Below are 20,042 nucleotides of genomic sequence, written 5' to 3'. Positions count from 1 at the left end.
TGCCTTCACAGAATGGCCAGGGTTGGAAGGGACCTCAAGGATCATGAATCTCCAACCCCCTGCCACACGCAGGGCCACCAACCTCCTCATTTAATGCTAGACCAGGCTGCCCAGGGCCCCATCCAACCTGACCCTGAATACTTCCAGGGACGGGGCATCCACAACCTCTCTGGGCAGCTGTTCCAGCACCTCACCGCTCTCTCTGTAAAGAATTTCCCCCTGACGTCCAACCTAAATCTCCCCTCCCTCAACTTAAAACCATTTCCCCTCGTCCTGCTGTTATCTACCCTTTCAAAGAGTTTACCCCCCTCCCCTCTGTAGGCTCCCTTTAGGTACTGAAATGCTGCAATGAGGTCACCCCGCAGCCTTCTTTTCTCCAGGCTGAACAAGCCCAGCTCCCTCAGCCTGTCCTCATAGGGGAGGTGCTCCAGTCCCCTGATCATCTTCATTCTGCAGCCTTCTGCTGCTCCCATGCTGCACAGCACCACGTTGGTCCTTCTGCATCCCTTCCTTCCATGCTCGCCCACCTCTGATAACCTCCGGGCCCACAGCAGCCATCCCCAGCATGCTGGTGATGATAAGGAGGTGAGGGCAGCCAGGCTCAGCTCCCTGCCCTGCTCCCCAGCCGTGCTCCTGCCCGCAGCAAGGCGCTATGCTCCCCACCTCCTTCCTCCTTGCTTGGAAGCATTTACAAGCAGTTGGAGAATCTGTGTCAAAATGCACGGGCTGGGAACCACCGCCACCACCAAATGGAACTGGGGAGAGAGGAGGAAACAAAACAAATAATAATAATAATAAAAAAATAAAAGGAAAGAAAAACATCCTGTAAAATCACCGCTCTGTTACCCAGGTCACATTTGATTATCTCCTATGAAATTTGAGTTCTCAACAGGAGACGTAGATTTGTCACAGCACAAATCCACCATTGGACTCAGTGGGGATTTCTCAGTTGGAGCCCAGCCGGCAGCACACTCCCACCCTGCACTAAGGCTGTATGCACTCCCTGGGCTCCAGGAGCAGTGCTCACCCTGCCAAGCAGTGTCCCCATGCAGAACCCCATGCCCATCACTGGCAGCAGCAGCGCTGTACAGCTGCAGAGCAGTGCTCAGAATCAGCCCCTGCTTTCCCACCCTCATAAATGTCCAAAGCGTTTGCACTCAGGCTAAAATTCCCCGTGTTTAATCTCTGCCCAATGGGGAATGTCTGCGGGGAAAGTCTGAGCAAATTTCCTTCATCCATTTGCAATTGATCAGCAGAAAAAAAAAGGGAGGGGGGGAAGGGGGGGGAACTGACTCTTTTTCTAAAGTAAAAATAGCCTAACCACACGTTTATAGAAAAGTCGTGGCTGAAGCAGAGCAGTAAAAGTTTGTAACTGGAATCCCAGATCCCAGATAGAGCCACGGGCTTTTAAAAGGTTTGGGGGGGGGAGGTTATAAAAATAAATAAATAAAAATCCCCACGTTGTAAACTAAATTAGATAAATACCATAAAACAAATATTGCACGTACTCGAGCCCTCAGACGATCGGTTCCGACCCTGCCCAGCACCCTGTTTTGTCTCTGTTAGCCATGGAAATCCCAGTCAGTGTGCTCTCTGCCAGCAGCCCCAGCAGAAGCAGCTCGATTTAAGTAAATATTACAGAACATCCATAGGAAACACATTTTGAGTCAATAAGCACAGGCACACGCAGCACCAACCTCACCCAGCAACTTGGGCCACTTATATGCCCAGCAAAGCCGAATACATGGGAGAATCCCTAATGAATGTGCCCTAACCAGATCCAAGCTGCTCATTACAAACACTCAGAGAAGAAAAAATTTAAAACAGAATTACTTAAAGTCACACCACAGACAATTTCTGTATGAGGAATAACCCCACAGCCTGCGGCTGTTGAATACATCGTATGAGCAATTGGTGGCTGCATGTCCAGGGAGGGGCAACCGAGATGTGAGGGGTCTGCAGCAGCAGTCTTGTGGGATGCAGGTGAGGGAATGGGATGGGTCAGTCTGGAGGCTCCTGGGACACCTCATCACTCTCTACAGCTGCCTGAAAAGAGGTCAGAGTGAGGTGTGGTGGCTCTCCAGATAACTATGACAGGATGGGCAGTGGTGGTCTCAAGTTGTGCCTGGGGATGGGCAGGTTGGGTACTGGGAATAAATTATTCTCCAAAAGAGCAGTGATGCAGTGGCACAGCTGCCCAGGGAGTGGTGGGATCACCATCCCCAGTGTTGCTCCAGAACTCTGGGGTTGTGGCACCGAGGGACATGGGGATGGGCATGGTGGGGTGGGCTGGGCTGAGGAGGCTCTGGGCTCAGGAATGCTTCAGCCCTCCCCATGATGCTCCTGATGCCCAACCTGGTGAGCACTGCTGCAGGGATCCCCACGGCTGTGACAGCACAACTAGAGCTCGGTGTGATTTGCTAAGCTAAAAATCAGGAAGAAAATCAGGACCATATTTTTACAACTTCACGTGCCATAAAACCTTCTCCCCTCTGTTTTTCATCTGGGGAGAGTTTTGAATTTCCCTGTACTCATTTCCTCTCCACATTCCGGGCTCCTCTCCCCACTTTGCACTGATGCTCACTGCCCAGACGCCGGCAGCTCATCTGACACAGCAATGCCTTCCCACGGGGACATCGCAGTGCCACCTGCCCATGGCCAGCCCCTCCCGCCCCATAGAGCTGTGCTGGGGGCTGCCCCCCACCCGAGAGCTGGGAGTGAGAAAAGGGGGGGTGAGTGCAGAGCTGTGCCTTGCCTTGTCTGCAGCACCGGCTCCAAAACCAGCTCATGTCACAAGAGGACATCTGAGCGCTGCCTAAGTCCGCTTAAAACCTGATATGATCCCATAAACTCTGCCTACCTTAACTTGTATTAAACAGAATTGGCTGAAACTGTGTTGTATCCGAGCTGTAAGTCAGCTCATCTAACTCCTTCCCCATCTCTCCTGAATGGAGGCTTAGGGGAAAAAGAGCCATCGAGGAGCTCGAACCAGTAATAACGGTGTTATGTTGCAGTAGAGAAAATTAAAGTTAAACATTAGGGAAACCTTTTTAACTCTAACTGGAGTTCAGGCACAGAACAAGCTCCTCAGGGAGGTTGTTGAATTGCTTTTCCCAGAGACATTCAAGGATAAGGCTAAGTACACCTCTGACAAGGATGGTTTGCCAGCCTGATGCAGGGGATGAAGCAGAGCAGGTGAGTTGGTGGCAGTGCCTTCCAGCCGCAGCAGCTCACGCTCAGGGTGATGGATGCTGGGCCCTGTGCACTAGAACAACGTAACACACAGCCTCGTTTCTGCATTGCCTCGTTTCTCACAGCATAGCAACGCGCCCTCAGAGCTCTCCCAGTGCTCAGTGACACAGAAACATGGATCAGGCTCTGCAGCCATTAAGTGGCCAGTGCTCATGAGCTCAAGAGGGCTGCAGGAAACATAAAAGCTCGGAACAAAGAAATCCACAGTCAAGTGTGTCTGGGGGAACGTCTGGGATGGGAATGCCTCCAGGAGGACTCTCAACCTCTCCATCCAGAAGGCTGCACTGCTGGGATGGCGGAAGCACAACTCAGCATTCAGTGCAGCCAGAGCTTTCTTCATGAAAGCACTTCAACAAATACACAGCCCATCTGCTTTCCTGTCTCTCCATTTATAAGCTGCGAATACAGAGAGCTGCTGGGGCTGCTCGCTGCAGGCGGTGCACAGAAGCCCTGGGTGCCAGCAGAGGGGCTGCTGGGCACCACACCCTGCTCCCTCTGCATTGGCCTTCTGAGGGAGAATACAAGAAAACAGCGGGTTCCTGGGCATCACAGCAGCTGTGGGAGCACCAGGAGGGCTCTCCACCCCGAGACAGAGCTGCAGGGCTAGGGAGTGGAGGTGATGGAGCCCTGGGGCAGCAGATATCTCCCAGACAACCCTAGCTCATTTGTAAGGCATTACTGAAATGTCGACTGTACATATGTTAGTGTTAAGTCAAGTGGAAGGTATGCTCAAAATGTGATAAAGTAGTTGCTCAAGGAAAGAGGAGGAGCACGGGAGATAAGGAGCAGGACCCAGGCTGTGGCTGCAAGTGCCCACTGATGGCATGATGGGGGATTTGGCTCAGGGGCGCAGTGCGGTGTCCTGGGATGCAGTGCCTCATCGCTCTGCTGTTCCCAGCATGGACCGTCCCCTGAGGGACCCTCGGCCATCTCTTTGTCCAGGTTCTCCTAGCCTTGCACCACTGGGCAACCCATGCCCTAGGTCTGGGAGCGTGGTGCGGGCTCCCCTTCCCCACAGCGGCGCAGAAGCCCTCTCCTTGGATGCATCCCAACGCTGCGGCTTTGAAATTCTGGGAGAGAGGAGAGAAGGATTGGCCTGGCCAGCAGATCTCTCCCAGGACTTCAAAGCCTCTTGGATCCATCCCAAAACAAAATAAGATTTCTTTAATTTTCCAGCAGGATGAGGGGCGACCTCCCTGCCAACCCCCACCGAGCACTGCGCATAGCCAGAACCACGCAGCCGCCTGCATCCCTCCCCACAGCCCAGGAGGGGAGAGCACATCGCCTCCTCCCCTGGCTCGGAGCAGACGCTCAGATGCCGGAAAGATTGGCAGCAGGAAACTGGATTTCTTCTTCATTCCAGCAATTTGATATATACACGTGCAGGCTGACTTCGATTTCGGTAGCGCCGGGCTTCAGAGGTGGGTGTGCAGCCCAGCTCCCAGCTGCTGCAGAGGCAGAGAGCGCTTGTGTTTAATGGCTGTCATATTAGCAGTTGCTATTTAATATTTGATGTTTAGTCTGGTTTGTCTGCTTTTCCCTTTAGATTCGGGTCTATTCCAAACAAACAGAGCCAAAACAGGCTTAGGGAGGGATCGGGTTCAAAGATAGACACAAACTGGCTTCAATCTGGGCTGCTCCCTCTTGCCCCACTGGGTGCAGCTCCGGCGGAGCCCTTTGTTCCTGTGCCCAGGAGCTCAGTGTGGGACCTGGGACATTTCTGAAGGCTCATGGCCCCGGAGGACATGAGGTGCTGCCTGCCTGTCCCATCCTTGGCTGCGTGGTGGGGAATGAGAGCCCAAACCCCACCAGCAGCAACAGCCATGGTCATACAGAAGTACCCCTGGTGCCAGATATTTCCCACAACTTTTGGAAACCATATTAAAGAAGGAAAAAGAAAATACACAGTGTCACTGGCATCTCCTTGGCAAGGTGCAGAGGTGTAACATTAGTGTGTTTTACAGTTCATGAGCTGCAGACAGCTGGAAAAATAGTTAACGTTCCTGTTTTACGTGCTCCTGCCTGGCGTTCACAGGGAGCAGGTCTCACAACTGAGCTCTGCCAAAACAGGCAACTGCGGGTATTTAGCTTAGGGACGGGGTTTGGACTGTGATGCACTGAGGCCTCGGAGGTTTCTTGGCACAGTGGAAATGACAGAGTGGGTCTGGTCTGAGTAGGCTCAGCTTTAGGGAATAGAGGAATCCAGCGTGTCGTGGTTTAGAGTATGGCATAGGAACCAGCAGGGGTAGGAGCAAATGCATTGGTTTTAGAGGGCCGTGGGCTGGGATAGCGATGCTGCCTCCTCCCTCCCAGCTGCCCTCAGCCTTCAGTGGTGTGGAACATGCCATGCTGTCAAAGGCAGTGGCTGTTTGCAGACCCGCATTGCCCAACCTCAGTACCTTACCCCTGCCTCCCTGGACCTCAGGGGAGGAGCAAAGCACTTCAATTTTCTCGCCTAAATGAAGAGCTGGGTAACCCTATGGTGACCCCAGATGCCTGTGCTGACCTCCTCACCCAGCAGGTCCTCCCGAGCTGTGTTAACCAGCAGCTCCGCAGCCCCGCCAGACACTCAGGAGCCACCGGTGGCCAGGGGAGGATTAGGAGCCTCAGCATTCCCATTGCTGCAGGGTGAGCACGCAGCAGGGATGTGGCCGAGCAGCCCCTGGCTGTACAACACCCAGCTGCTGCAGACAGCACCACGTCAAACGTTCAGCAAACATCATCCTCATCCTTCTGGAATGCCAAAGCAGCCAGGCCATGGCTCTCAGGACAGAGTGGGAAGTTTGGACATTTTTTGTCCAAACCAAGTGCCCTTCAGTGCCAACAAAAGAGCCCAGTGCCTCAAGACTCACCCTCTCTCCATGGGATTTATGCACCTGGGCTGATGCCTGCAGCAAGGCAGGATGACAGCTGTACACGTTGGGCAGCACTCAGGGCAGCTCCATGCAGCGCTGACACCAAGGTTGCTGTCTGTTCTCACAAGCTTCCCCAGGAACCAGGCTGGGAGCTCATCCACCTGAAGCTGGCCTGTAAAAAAAAAAAAAAATGATAAGGGATTTGGTCATTTGCTCATCCCAGGCTCCCAAAACAGCTCACCGCTTTTCTACACACAACAAAGGAGAAGGCACACAGGGGGTGACTGTAATTGACACCAAGCACACAGGCAAACAGTGCTCCTTGAGCAGTGCCACAAGATAAACCCACGGGGTGGCAAAACGCTGCAAAGAGCCCTATAATGCTTCACTACCAGGTTTAACATACAATTTTAACTAGGAAGAAACAGCATGAATCATGGTGCATTTCAAACAAGGAGAGGATATATTTAATTTCCAGTTTATGCCGCCAGTTTTATTTATTTATGATTATGCTCTAGTGTTCAGCTCGTGTACAAAGTAATGACTCACTGCTGAGGAAACTTCAAGTCATCTTTGGAATGGTACATTTCCTCCATGAGGAAATGAACAAAACAGTAGTTCTCCCAGCTCCATCATCTGAGCATCACAGGGAAGGGCTTGACATTCACATCACAAGATTTCCCTTCCCTCATATCTCCTCGCAGTGGAAACCTCCTGTCCTCCGGGTGGGAAACTGCTGTTGTTAACAGCGCACCAGGGAGAGCAGCAGCAGGGAAATGGGCTTCTGCAGAGCACTCCTTACACAGCATCAGCTGCGTTATCCACAGAGGGCAATACAGGGCACGTGCTGGCACCAAGCTGCACGCACAGGATGAGACACAACTTTTCCACTGAGGGAAATAATGTCATAGTGAAAAAAGTAGGACCACTGCAGCTGCTGGGGTGATGGGATTCATTGAGCCCTTCTCTCTGCCTTGTTCCCATCCCTTCTGCCCTTCAGGCCTTCTCACTGTTTTTGCCCTTCACCAGCTGTTTGCAGGGCTCTGGGGAAGCTCAGTTGGGAATAGCAGCGTGGGAGCACTGGGAGCTGCGATATCACAGGGTGACCAACACAGAGGAACATCACCTTGGGAACATCACCATGGGGAGCAAAGCACTCTGCTCTTACAAGCAAGGGATCCAGCAGCGCTGCCAGCAGCATCCACTCAGGGCAGGATGGAGAGATCAGGAACCCCAAGCACAGCCACCCTATTGCACACCCAGGACAGCATCAGAGGAATGTCCACGTCCCCACCTTACCTAGGCCTCCCCTGGGGTCCCAGCGCTGCTGCAGCCCCAGCAGGCTGCTATTTCAGGCTCATTATCTCAGCACAGCTCCAGGCTTCCTGATAATTCCCTGAATTAGCCGGGCAGCTTTGTTCTCGAGTGTTTGTGTCAGAGAGATTGGACTGCACCTCGGGGAGGGGGTGGGACGGGGCGAAGGCAGGAGGTGGGGGCGGGGGGGACAGCACCGCTGCTGCGTGTTTACAAGTTCCCAGGCAGGAACTACAACGCTAATTAATTTCTCATTAAGGAAGAAGTTGAAGGATAAAGAAGCATAAAACCAGAGCTCTGGGAGATGCTGCAGAGCCCAAAGACACGCACGCACTGCTTGCCTTTCATCCGAGAGAGCGAGGTTCTTTCCGTGTTGCAAACACCTTGCTGTGCTGCTCCCTTCTATCGCTAACTTTTCTTTCCCAGAGAGCTCGCCTTCCCTGCCACGTGGCTCAGAGCAAACGGTGAATCGGCGCAGCCCAGGGGTCAGACCAAACCAGAGGATTGCTGCAAAAATCTCAGCCTCAACCCCAAGGTGGCACAGTGGTAGGAACTGTTAGCGATGACTCAGCTGCTGCTCACCATCACCCAGCCCCGGCCATCCTTCCCCACCGCACCGTGTGGGAGATGCTGTAGTGGGAGATGCTGTAGTACTGCTCACACCCCACAGAGAGCCAGGAGCAGCCCAGGTGACCCAGCTCCTGCTGCTCCACAGCCCTGCAGTGCTGGGAGGAATCTCTTCTTGGGTGTGCCCACACCATGCACATCTCCTGGATGCTGACATTAGGGAGTTCTTCTGCAAGCAGGGAATGATGCAGACGGGCTGAGAAATAACTCAAGTAATTTTATTTCCCTTTTCTGTGGCCTTTTTTTTTGCAATTCTGCCACCAGAAGCGTGGGATTGCGTGGCCTCCCCAACATGATCAGAGCCATGGGGTCACCTGAGAGGCTCCACAAGGCATCCTTCTAGATGAGGTTTGCCTCATGCCACAGGTTTTAAGCACTTGGAAAACCGTCCCATTTCACAGTGTTCAACTATGTGCTTTTTAAGGTACCTTGTCTCAAACACGTTAATTATGCAAACAATAAATTTTATCAAGCAAATAATGAATGTGAGGAGGCTGGATATGCATCTCCTACCTATGCTTCTCAGCACACAAACAGGGAAATGAGTTTCCTGGGCAGGTGCTGAAAGTGGCAGGGAGGAGCAGTGGATGACCAGGGTCTGCAGGGCCACGGTGGGCACATGGGAGACATCATAACACACCGCACTGATGAACCCTTGGCTGCCCATGTGGAAGGAGAAGCACCCCTCCGTGGGGCTGTGTGATAAGGAAGGGTGCAGCCAGCAGAGACCAGGAGGGAGGAGGTGCAGCCTTTTTCCTCCCCACCATCCCAGCCCCAAAGCGCATACGCAGAGCTCATGAAACAATTTCTCCACTCATTTACAGGAGGTTTTTCCCAGCTTGGAATTCAGTTAGCTGCAGTTTTCATGCACAAAGTGCCAGAGTTGGCCGGAGTTGGGGAGGTGCAGCCCTCCCTGCTCCCCAGGTGCGGAGGGAAATCACACAGTTCATTTTTTCTGGCTGCAGAATGCCTTTTCCTTTGCATTCTTCATCCCTCAGGTACTTAATCACCGTGCTTCCTATTCACATGTCTGGTCATTTCACTTGTGTCAGGGCTCCTTAACTAGGAAATATCAAGATGTTTTCACCCTAGAAAGCTGAGAAGCATATAATTAGCCACCCAGGTAATAAATTACCTGCACTGGCGACAGCCCACTGGGGGAACCTTTATTCTCCATCTCATCCTATTATGCTGAGCCAATTTAGCACATCTGTAGTTGTTTTAAAATAGTAATTTAGATGGAATCATAGCAAGGGGAAGCTTATTAACAACTTAGCTGCCAACAGAAGGATGGAAGGGACAGCGGCTGCAGGCAGGACGAGGCTCATGTGGGGTTGGGGACAGTGCAGAGGGAAACAGGGAGCTCCCACACTGGCTTAGCACAAGGACAGAGCTGTACAACCACCTCAGTCAGTGTTTGCCACCAGGCTGCATTCTGCATGCTCCACGAGAAGCCTCGCAGCACTGCTGAAAAGCAAAGCTGGCCATGCCCTGCTGGGCACTGGGTCAGCCTGCAGCCGTACCTATCATGCTGTGAGCAGCAGCCAGGAAGAGCCACTCTAAGTGCTCCATCACCAGCAACAGGAGCTCTGCCTGGCAGCAGCTGGGGCTCCCAGTGCTGGCCAACGATGTCAAGTGTGAAGCCCAAGTGCTCCACGCCTTGGCACTGGCTGCTGAATAGACAAGCGATGCGTTTTGCCAAGTGAGGCTCTCCTCCTTCCTCCCTGCTCGTATCCACCACCTGAACTCTGCTCAGCAGCCTCCTTTGTTGCCATGGCCAGCGCCGTCCCGCAGCCTGCAAGATCCTTCCACTCTGGCCAGAAACAAACCAGCTGCTGGGAAACCTCCCTCTCGACCCCTGCCAAAACCCAGCTCCTCCTCCCCATACTGCTGGGGGGGGCATTGCATGGCTACAGTGGGGCGAGGGGAGCACTGATGGTTCTGTAGCCCAGAACGAAGGGGCTGTGGTTGCTGATGGACTGGGACATATCGAGCCCTGGGTCTGGTGGTACTCCAGGAGGCAGTGAGCTGCAGCCCATCCAGGAGCAGTGGGACACATTCCTGACCTCCTCCTAGCTCCCTGCCTTCATGCTGCTGGCCCCAGCCCGGCCCTGGTAGGAGAAGCCCAGGCACCCGCAGGAGGCTGCAGGCCTGGCTCTGTCCCAGCAGGACAGCTAATCCTAGCCTGGCTCCTCGCAACAAGGAGCAAAACCCACATGAAAGACACTCTTTTTCCAATTTCCTTCCCTGTCTGGCAGCCTGGAGAGCACATCTACTTCGAATAAAGAACCCTGGCATTTCCCCTGCTATCACCTAACCTCCGTGCACTGGGAGCTCAGCTGCGCAGCTCCCTGAACCTAGGGCATCAACTCAAGGCCGTATACTGGTTTGGTTTTTTTTTTTTAATTCAAAGCCAATCATTAGAATTGTCTTTTTTTTTTTTTCCCATAAATAAGGATTTGCAAAACATTTCACCACAGCCCTCTCTGCAGTGTTGATGTACATGAGCGCAGCCTGGCCGCTGTAGCAGATTGCCTTCAGAACAGGTCTGTGCCCAGCTCAACCCCCCACGCACAGGGCAGCTCCTGGCGTGGGGACACTGCAGCTCAGGGGAGCTCAGGGGCTGCATGAACGAGAAGCAGAACTGACTAAAAAAGGAAGAGCAAAGCACACGAGGGGAGGCTGTTCCCTGCGGCTTTATTTTTCCTTTCTTATTTCTTATTTACACAGGTTTTTTGAGCTCCGCTCTCATATTTTTGCTCTTTGCAAATGGAAAAGTGCTACACAACATACCAAAATCCTGACCCTGAATAGCTGTGTGCAATAACCCTCTGCTTCAGCCCACCAAGCTCACATCCACTTAAGCAGCTCCCAGAAAACCAGGTCACACTGAGCATCCCCTCTCTGGGTTCCAAAGAGGATATTTCATAGTTCAGAGGCCAGCCAAGGCCCCTCTTCCACATAATCCTAACGCAGCGCACAGCCACGGAGCAGGCACAGCCCCCCAGAGCCCACCTCACACATCTCACACCCCAGCTCTCCCTTTCTCCCATCCAGATGGCTCAGCACAAGCTGTTGTCAAATTACCGTGCTCTGGAGCTGCTCAATATATCATTTGCCTTATGCTTTCATTGAACGGATCGTTGACCCCACTTCTCCTCATTGTCTTTGATTATCTGAGGACATCCCATTCACTGTCTCAATTATAGCTCCCAAGAGGATTCCAGTTCCTTCCACACATAAAACTAAAGCGAGTGTTCTCCCATCCCTGCTGAATCACCATCGCTCCATGCCCACGTTGCACTGATGGGCAGGGAGTATGGAACTATGGCTGTGGGTTCAGCCAACTGGATTCAGGAAAGCAGGAGAAGAATCTACTTGACTCAAACATTAGCTAGCAAATCAGATTACTCTCCACTTCATCTATATTATTTAGGCTTAATTGTATTACTGGGGCTGTAATACAGTGAAAATGCAATTATTGTCAGAGAGATTGCAAGAATGGCATCTTCAGGAAGGTAGGAGGAAGGGTATGTGGCTGGGGCTGAAGAGGAAGAAGCTGAATCTGCCCTGTGCTGAAACAAGGGCTCCTCTCCTAAGCCAGGTTGGAGCTGATGAGCAGAAGGCTTTTACTGGGCACCCGATTGCAGCAGGGAGCAGAGCAGGATGGGGCTTACCCATAAGCTGTGGTACCCATACCACCGAACTGCCTTGCAACCTGCCAGGGCCATAGGATGCACCAGCACTCTTCCATGCAGTTATTACACGTGCCTTCGCTTTTGGCATCCCAAGCAGCATTGCACAACCCCTCCTGGCAGCACAGCCATTACTGCAGTACTCCAGGGCTGTATTCCCCTCTTACTCTCACCCAAGGGATTGGCAAATCCCACTTGGCATGAGCAAAAAAGCCTTCTTTCTAGAAGCAGCCCTGGTTTACCATGGGAAGGGGCCTGGCCTTCAGCCCAAGTCAGTGCTGTGGCAGCACCTGTGAGATTGCTGTGGCCAGGGGAGAATTTCTTCTTCAGAAGTTTAAAGACAAGACTCCGAATAATTAAAATCCCTTCTGCAATGCCATTAAATATAAATACAAATGGTGTTAATATCTCTGGTTACTACGAGAGCATTCCCAAGCACCCTCTAATTGTCTAATTAAATCACTAAGGGCTTAGGTTAGTGACAAGGTAATCCTTAATGGTGCCTTGCTTGTACATTTATATAAGGTACAGTACAAGATTGTTGTTTATCTAATTAATCCCCAAGGTCAGATTCAGAACCGGTGTGCAAGGTAATGTAATTCAGGTCCCTTGTATTTTGTCAGATTTTCTCAGACCTACTTACACCCAATGGCTGCACAGAAGGAGGCAAAGAACCCAGCAGGCGTGTCAAGGAGAGGGAAGGCAGACCAACAGCACCTGCACTGTCCCGCTCGCACCCAGGTCTCCCGTTCTCCCACTTGTCACTGTTCTTGCACCAGCCAATGTCAAGGTGGCACAAGGGATTTGAGGAGCTGCACCTGAGATGCATATTCTAAGCCAAAGGAGGGGTTGGGGAGCCACAGGCCCAGCTCGGGAGTCGTGGGGCCCTTTGCATGGGGGAGATTTGGGTTGGATATTAGGAAAATTTTCTTCTCAGGAAGTGGTATTGCATCAGAACAGGCTGCCCAGGGAACTAGTGGACTTCTCCAAGAAAAGGGAAGATGCCACACTTAGGGACACAGGTAGGTAGGTGTGGTGGGAATAGGTTGGCAATGGGACTCAAGTCTAATGACCTTAGGGGTCTTTTCCAGCTTTAACAATTCTGTGATTATAGCGACAGCGTGCCACATTTGCTCCTTTCTCTGCCACTGCCTGGTCAGTGGAAGACCCTCCATCCTGCAGGGGAGGTGAGAGCAGGAGATGTGTTTTTGCACAACTCCCTCACCGCTTTGAAGCCTACCAGTTCCCATTGCTCCTTCTGCAAACACCCTCTCTCACCAGCTAAATAGAAGCTCTAATGCCACTCACAACAAGTACCAAAGAAAAAAAAGGCAACTTTTCCTTTTATTTCCCTCTCTTTGAAATTATGAGCCACCCCCTCCCTGCTTCTAATATAGATTCAGCCAACTCTGATGGCTTTGGATAGTAACCGCTCGGTCTGAATTCCTGGGCAGGCTGTCAAGTTGTCACAGCCCGACCATGTGCAGCCAGTGGATGGTGCTCCATTGTCCACAAATCAGGAACAGATGTGAACATCCTGACAGCCACAGGCTCCTGCGGCAGCCTGCCTCGTAGGAAATAAAAGAGCAGCCGAGCTCCCAGCGATGCGTCGACTGCTTCCCCCCTTCCTGCCCCATTTCTCACAATGAAATATGCAAAATGTTCAGAACAATGGGCACGTTATGAATAAAGATGTGCAGCTGGGCAAATAATAACCCCTTCCCAATTGATGCCAGCCTTGACCCCCAAATCATCCCCAAACCATGCTGGCAGCGCAGCTGGAAAAATTCCCCCCGCGAAAGGAAAGGGACACTCCTTCCCTCCATAGCCCTGCCAGCTCTGAGAGCCCCGAGGCTCTGTTCCCAGGCACCAATGTCAGCACAACCCCAATCCCAACATCACCAAGATCTGGGACAAAGGCAAGCATGGCCCCAAGCCCTGCATGGACTCCTCTGTGCCTGCAGCTCGAGCACCGCCACAGCCCATCCCGCCCCAAGAGCCACAGTGCCAACGCTGCGTCTCCATTTCCACAGCCAGGGTGTGTAATTCCCTCTCACATTCCTGGGTTTTCTGCTTTCTTTTCATTTGCACCATTGTAAATTAGTATTCGCTCTGCTGGAATCCGTAGCAATGTAAACAGTCCGCTTGCAAGAAGAGGGCTGGCCTTAAAATCTTCAACTGGTATCTCTTAACGGGACGCGTAAAGCAGAGAGCAGATTTCCGCTTATATTTGTTGCATTGCAAACAGAAGCAAATGTTTATAGCCGAGCTGTAAACCACGATAATGTGGGACAGATACTTTACAGAAGCCACAGTTGCAGACAGAGGGAAAGAAAGGAGAACCCGTGGCTTCACTGGGAAGTCTGGCTGTGCCCGCAGTCCTGCTCCTGCCTCAGACACATTCACGGAGCATCGGTCACATCCCACACATTTATAAAATTACACACGCACTGAAGTCATGCACCGGCAAAAATGCACATCCACTGAGTCACACTCCTGTGAAATTTAATTTGTGTTCAGTCCCACATTGATGCAATTTCATACACTGATGGTTGGACACCCCAGCAGCACAAGAGCCAGCGGCACAGCCCCATGTCCCACTCAGCAGGAACCTGGAACCGGGTGCATGCTGCTCCTGTACCACTCATCATCAGGTCCTGAGCCATGGGACATGCTGACAGCTCCCTGCCACCCTATGGAGTACATCCACAGGAGGAAGGCACAATCCTTCAGGAGCACACCGGAGCTCTGAGCACTCCAACCCGGCGCATCCCCACACCCATCCCTGACAAACAGCCTCAGTGACCCAGGAATGTTATCTTAGCAAATCAAAAACGTAAACATTTAGGTTCAGGACTGTGCTGAACGGATTTGAAAATGAGTTATGGTAAGGACCCGGCAAGGAGTCTGAGTTTGGTTTGGCAGTTGCCTCCTTTGCCTGGAACCTGCTTTTCAAGATTAAATACGATACTCTGCAACACATCCAAAATGTCAATTACTCCAAGTCTCTCAGGTTTGCAATTACAGAATGCAAGTCATGTTCAGCATTTTATGAAACTGCTTTTTTTGGCATGGACTATCTTTCTCTTATTGTAAAAAATAACTTTCAAATCAAAGCCTTAAATCAAGGCAAATGCACTAGAAGGGGATGCTGGGCTGCAAACCCCTATAACACAGTAACTGGAAGGGGCTGAGCGAGGCTGTTTCTGCTGGGGAAAGGAAAGAGAGCATCAAGTGGTAAATCAGGGAGTAGGAATGTGGAACCGTCCTGGTCGGGGAACGCCTAATCCCACCATCGCAGAGTTAAATCCCACAACCACTTGTTATACCCCCTGCGGGACAGGGAAGAGAGCCTCCAGAAAACACCTCTCCCATCGCCCTGGAATTCAAGAAGTACTGTCATGTCTCATGTGCTCGCTGCAGCAGCAGCTGCAGGCAATTTCTTTCAGGCTTTTCCAAGCTTTAGGTCTCCGCTGCCAGAATCCCTCTGCCCCCTTTCTTCCCCTGCAATGAGCTCAAGAATGCTGACCGAGCCCTCGCAGCACTGAGCTGGGCAGGACACGTGTTGGTGAGCGGCTGCATCGTTCAAGAGCTTTGCATCCCTGTGAAGGTCAGGCCTTTCGTGTTGTACAGGAAAGGTGAATTTGCTGGCCAAGCAGAGATTAGAAGGGAGAGCAACCAGCCCCAAGTGGGTGAGGCTGGTGGGCAGGGCATCACCTTCCTTCTGCTGGGATTTCAGCTTCCCAGCCTTTCCAGTCTGTCACATCCTTCAAGGTGAGGGGAAAGTCTGAACGCTGGAGCTTTAAAGGCACTTTGGTTGGTGTCACTCTGGACAGACAAGCCAGCAGACCTGTAGAACCTGTGCATCAGGAGGCACCTGGCCAGATGACAGCCTCACCAGGCTGTTAATGCATGCAGACGCTGACAGCCACCCACTCCCAGCAGCCCAACCAGATTCTTGGCCAGCAGGAGCCCTGCTGCTCTGGTTTCATTCCTGTTGACAATTCCATGTTGGCCAATGACGTCTGGTTACAGCGCGGGACTAAGCCGGGTGGCTCCATGTTGGGCTGGGTGCAGCCCTGGGATAAGCACATTTCCATCTGTGCACACATTTTGCTCTTTCTGATGAGGAGGTTTGGCACAGGATAGCTGCAGGTCCGTGAGCTCACTTCTCTGATGGCTCCAGGTCAGCTCTGGCGATGGGATGCCCATCAGCAGCACTGCTGTCCTCAGTGCCAGCCATGCGCCAATTGCAGCAATGCTTCCACAGCATGCTGGGCAGCACCAGCAGCTCCCAGGCGTTCTGCCAGCCCACAGCTCCAGAGCTGCCGCCTCAGTGCTCTCTGCAGCCCAGAAATCATTTGCTGTGGGGTAAGGGAGAGGCAGCGCATCTGGCAGGAGCCAGAAGCAGAGTGAGGGCTGACGCTGGCCAAGGAGTCTTTAAATTCTACCGCTGGGCTCGGGAGCACCGTTCCTCTGGACCCTGCTGCAGGCTTGGGCCCCTTTTGGATGTTGTTCCTGGAGACGCAGGTGCACAGCGTTAAGAGATCATTTCCTGTTTGCACCGCAGCTCCGGGGGATGGATTTACCACCGCCCTCCTTTGCTCTCCATCTCCCTCTGCACTCATCTGCTCGTGTGCTCTCCTCCAGCACCCAGCACTGCTCAGGGCCAACCACGGCACCCCACAGCGGCTCCCAGAGGGGACAGACACCCACTTTTGCAGCAGATAAGAAGCTGAAGGGATGTCAGGAAATGCAAAAGGCAGAACAAGCTGGAGGAAGGAGATACAAGCTGGAGAACAGGCCATAGTTCTCCCTCAGCTGAGAAGGGTTTAATTGCCAATCACACAAAGGTGATGTGTAAAACCAGCCTGAAGTGGGGAGTTCATTTGAAACACATGCAGGGGCTGCTGAAGTTGCCAATGGAAGTGCAATTAAGCACAGGAGCTGGGGAATGGGACCTGCTGGAGCCAGCGCAGATGGCCCTACGTTACCAATGCTCAGAATACAGAACTCCTGATTGCCTGAGTTGATGGAAAGGGAGAGATTTGCCCTCTTTTTCCTTTCTTTTTTCCCCCTGCCTAGATCTCCACAAATCTTTCAGAACAAACCAGGCCATGCTAAAAACTTTGGCTACAAAGAGAAAACTTGACTCAAGAAGTACCCACCCCTTTGCCAGCAGCTGGGAGCCAGGCATTTCACCTGTTCCATGTGTATGAAAGGGGCAAGCATTGGTTATTCCAAAAGGAAGAGACGTAAAAGAGATAAAACCTCACCTCCCCATGCCAGCACAGTCACAGCCATGGAACTCTCCTCTCCCCTCTGCCTTCCAAGCCCATACCCCACCTCACAGTCTCTCACTGGGACCTATTTTCTAATGAGCCAGGCTTGAAATGCTTTGGACAGGTCATTCATCTGCAATAATGCTTCCGCATTGCAAAAGCAGCGAGGATTAATAATATCTGATAAAGAAAAAATGAGCGGTATAATAAAAACAGATAGTATCTGTCATTTAGATCACATTCTAATTTAGGGCAAAGGTTAAAAGCTCTGATGACAAGAGATACTGCACAAAGAGACAACATTTGTTTCAGTAAAATCTCAATGGAGGGCTGTGAGTGTTGTGTGCCAAAGGAGGAGGAAAGGAGTCACTCTGTTCTCCATGGGAGCAGCATTCAGCACAGCTGCCCCCCAGGACAGGATGCTGTGCTGCTACATCACCGTGCTCAGGGACAGGACCAGGCAGCCAGCACCTCAGTTCCCTTCTGAAAGTGTTATATTCTTGTGTGCTCAGTCTCCCTTTATCAGCAGAGCTGCAGGTCTTAATGGCAAAATGAGTTATGCTCAAAGGAAATTGAAACCCTGGCTAAAAAGCAGTGAAGAGTAGCCCCCAGCAGGGTGCACAGCAACATCTGACACCAAGGAGACCTGCCCTGTGCTGCCCTTCCCCTCAGCCAGAACACCGTGCTGCTGGGATGGGCAGGCTGGCAGCCCTAGGAAAGCCTGACCCAAAGTCACTTCCAAGGAATCATTTGCTGTTTAGACTCAGGGCTGCCACTTACAGTGCTTCTGAGTGTTGTTTCTCTATAGCAGAGGACTCGTGCCTACTATAAATGGACCCGGCATCTCCAGACACCATCCATAGGGCAAAGAGTGACCAGGCAGTGCAGGCTGTGTAACGCTATAATGTGATGGAAAACACAGCAATAATAGCAGGGTAGCAAAGTCCTAGGCTGCAGCAAGTAAGGATAAACCCAAACACAGCAGCAACAAACACAAAAACAAAAGAAAAATATCTGCTTACCTTTGGAAGGCTCCAGGTAGGTAGAGATCTCCAGCAAGATACCCTCACCTCCACTGCCAGCCCTTAAATGAGGGCGGGGAAGGGGTGAATCCTTCACTGCACGCACCTGAGCTCCCCTGGGCTGGCCCTCCCTTCCCACCAGGTGCTCCATCACTGCTTCAGGCTGTGACTTAGCAGTTCTGATACTGGCTTCTTCCTGCCTCTGGGGAAGGACGGTGTTGGCACTCAGCAGTCCTGGCCAGGAGAGAGCAGCTACAGCCTTCACAGCCCCCCAGAGAGTCAAGAGTCCCTAGACACCTCATGGATGCTCGTCTGCATTCAATGTTACTTCCACAGGGCTCAGAGGGTGAACAAGCCAACCCCACTGCCCACACCCATTGGCACTGCCTTGGTGTGGAATGCACCCTGCTGCCCTCAAAGGGCTGCCAGAAGCCATCAGCTGCAGCTTGTGCTCCTCGTGCACTCCCCATGGGAGGTACCTGGAGATGGAGCAGAAAGCCCCCTGAGTAGGGCTGGGGGCTGCTTTCTATATAGGTGTTGGTGTGTTTATACTGGGCTGGAGAGGGTCTATTAAAATGGAGCCATCGTCTGCTCTTTAAGTGTGTAATTACCAGAAAAGATAATGACGGACTGAGAGGAGCTTAAAAGGGGGAGGGGCAACGATCCAAAGGCCAGAGGAATTTGTACAGAAGTGTTTTAAGAGCAGCATCTGCCTGCTTCAGGCAAGCAGCAGCTGAGAAGGGGATGACAGCACCCTGCAAACAGCCCGAGCGCAAAACCACTGCACTGGAAGAAGGCTCCTACATGCTGCTGAGAGCAAGGGGACTGCTTTAATAAAAGGGAACTTTGGCTGAATATTGTTCAGGCTCCTAACATGCTGGTATCAGGCGCTCACGGAAACCCCATGGGAGCTGGGAGCCTCAAAGTGCCATTTGGAAAAAGAAATCGAACTGAAGGGAAGATGTCACACATCTGAATTAACGAAACTCACAATGCAATCTCCCATACAGCAAAGCTGCCCAAACCCACCCTCTCAGCCGTGCTCTGCTTTGCAGCATCGCCTCATCGCTCCCAGTGCCATTAAGCACAGCCACCAGCACTGATACAGCACTGCTGATGGCACCGAGGAGGGATTCAGGGCTATTTAGGACCCTATTAGGTAAGTACAGTGAAAACAGGCAGTCATAACCAGGTAATAAAAGAAGCATCAAATTATTTTTTATAGTTAGAGCTACCAGAAACTTCTTGCCCATCCCAGTACAGGAATTGTTCCCTGATGGTGAAAAGATTGTTTGGAGGAGGAACAGCTGCTCTCTTTCACACCGTTAATTACGAAGATGGGCTACGAATTAATCAGGTAAAGAGAGGCATGCGAAAAACCAATCAGGATAAGGGACAAATTTAGTGGTTCCTTAAAATAAGTTAATTAGCTATTTAAACTTGTCAGAGGCCCAATGTACACATACAGCTTCCAAGAGCATGAATGTACAGCTCATTTCCTACCCCTGTGTAAGTGCGTGGGAAGGGAAGCCGAGCCTAGGAGGGCTTATGGAGAAGCTGTGGGGCAGAGCCGGGTGCCCACTCAGCATCCACCCTACAGAAGAAGGGGGAGAGGTGCAGAGCCAGGCACCCCGCAGGGCTGCGATGCCTGCAGATCCCTCCCACCCTCATACACTGCCAGCTGCGGTGTGAGAGCTGCTCTTCCCCAGCCAAAGCTCCAGGAAGCCAAGCAAAATCTCAGTCATCGGAAGCACAGAACCAAACCCCATTGAGCTGGCAGGCGAGCTGTGAGCTGCTGGGCTCGGAGATGGGGTTGATAAGATCCCTGGGAGGCACTGCAAGATGGGGAGTCTATGTGCCAAACACAGCCAATTAATGTCAGCCCTTTTCCATGCCAACCAATTAAGCTGTGTATACTTGTCACCAGCAATTGAGAAGGGGGTGGAGGGCAGAGAGGACATAATTCCAGAAGAGCCTTAAAGATATAAAACCTGC

General features: G+C 52.0%; 1 protein-coding gene across 3 annotated transcripts in view; it reads right to left on the bottom strand.

Annotated features, from left to right (window-relative positions):
* LOC116229428 (uncharacterized) overlaps nucleotides 1–20,042 on the bottom strand; it is a 62,410-nt gene that overhangs the window by 21,478 nt on the left and 20,890 nt on the right. Inside the window, exons 3-5 of one of the 3 annotated variants that reach the window (XM_090150534.1) lie at nucleotides 18,048–18,249; nucleotides 6,105–6,279; nucleotides 764–4,700 (exon numbers count right to left, since the gene is read on the bottom strand). In XM_090150534.1, coding sequence (XP_090006660.1) covers nucleotides 4,607–4,700; nucleotides 6,105–6,279; nucleotides 18,048–18,249 — 471 coding nt within the window. In that variant the 3' untranslated portion in view covers nucleotides 764–4,606. Of the gene's footprint in view, nucleotides 1–763; nucleotides 4,701–6,104; nucleotides 6,280–7,406; nucleotides 7,743–7,762; nucleotides 8,613–18,047; nucleotides 18,250–20,042 lie in introns of those variants that run through there. The other 2 variants (XR_016471192.1, XR_016471194.1) reach the window with 2 other exon arrangements.

Source organism: Phasianus colchicus, chromosome 14 (assembly GCF_987193195.1).
Source record: "Phasianus colchicus chromosome 14, bPhaCol1.hap1.1, whole genome shotgun sequence".
NCBI lineage: Eukaryota > Metazoa > Chordata > Aves > Galliformes > Phasianidae > Phasianus > Phasianus colchicus.
Note: the sequence above shows the minus strand (reverse complement) of the source record. Positions and strands in the feature narration are given on the sequence as shown.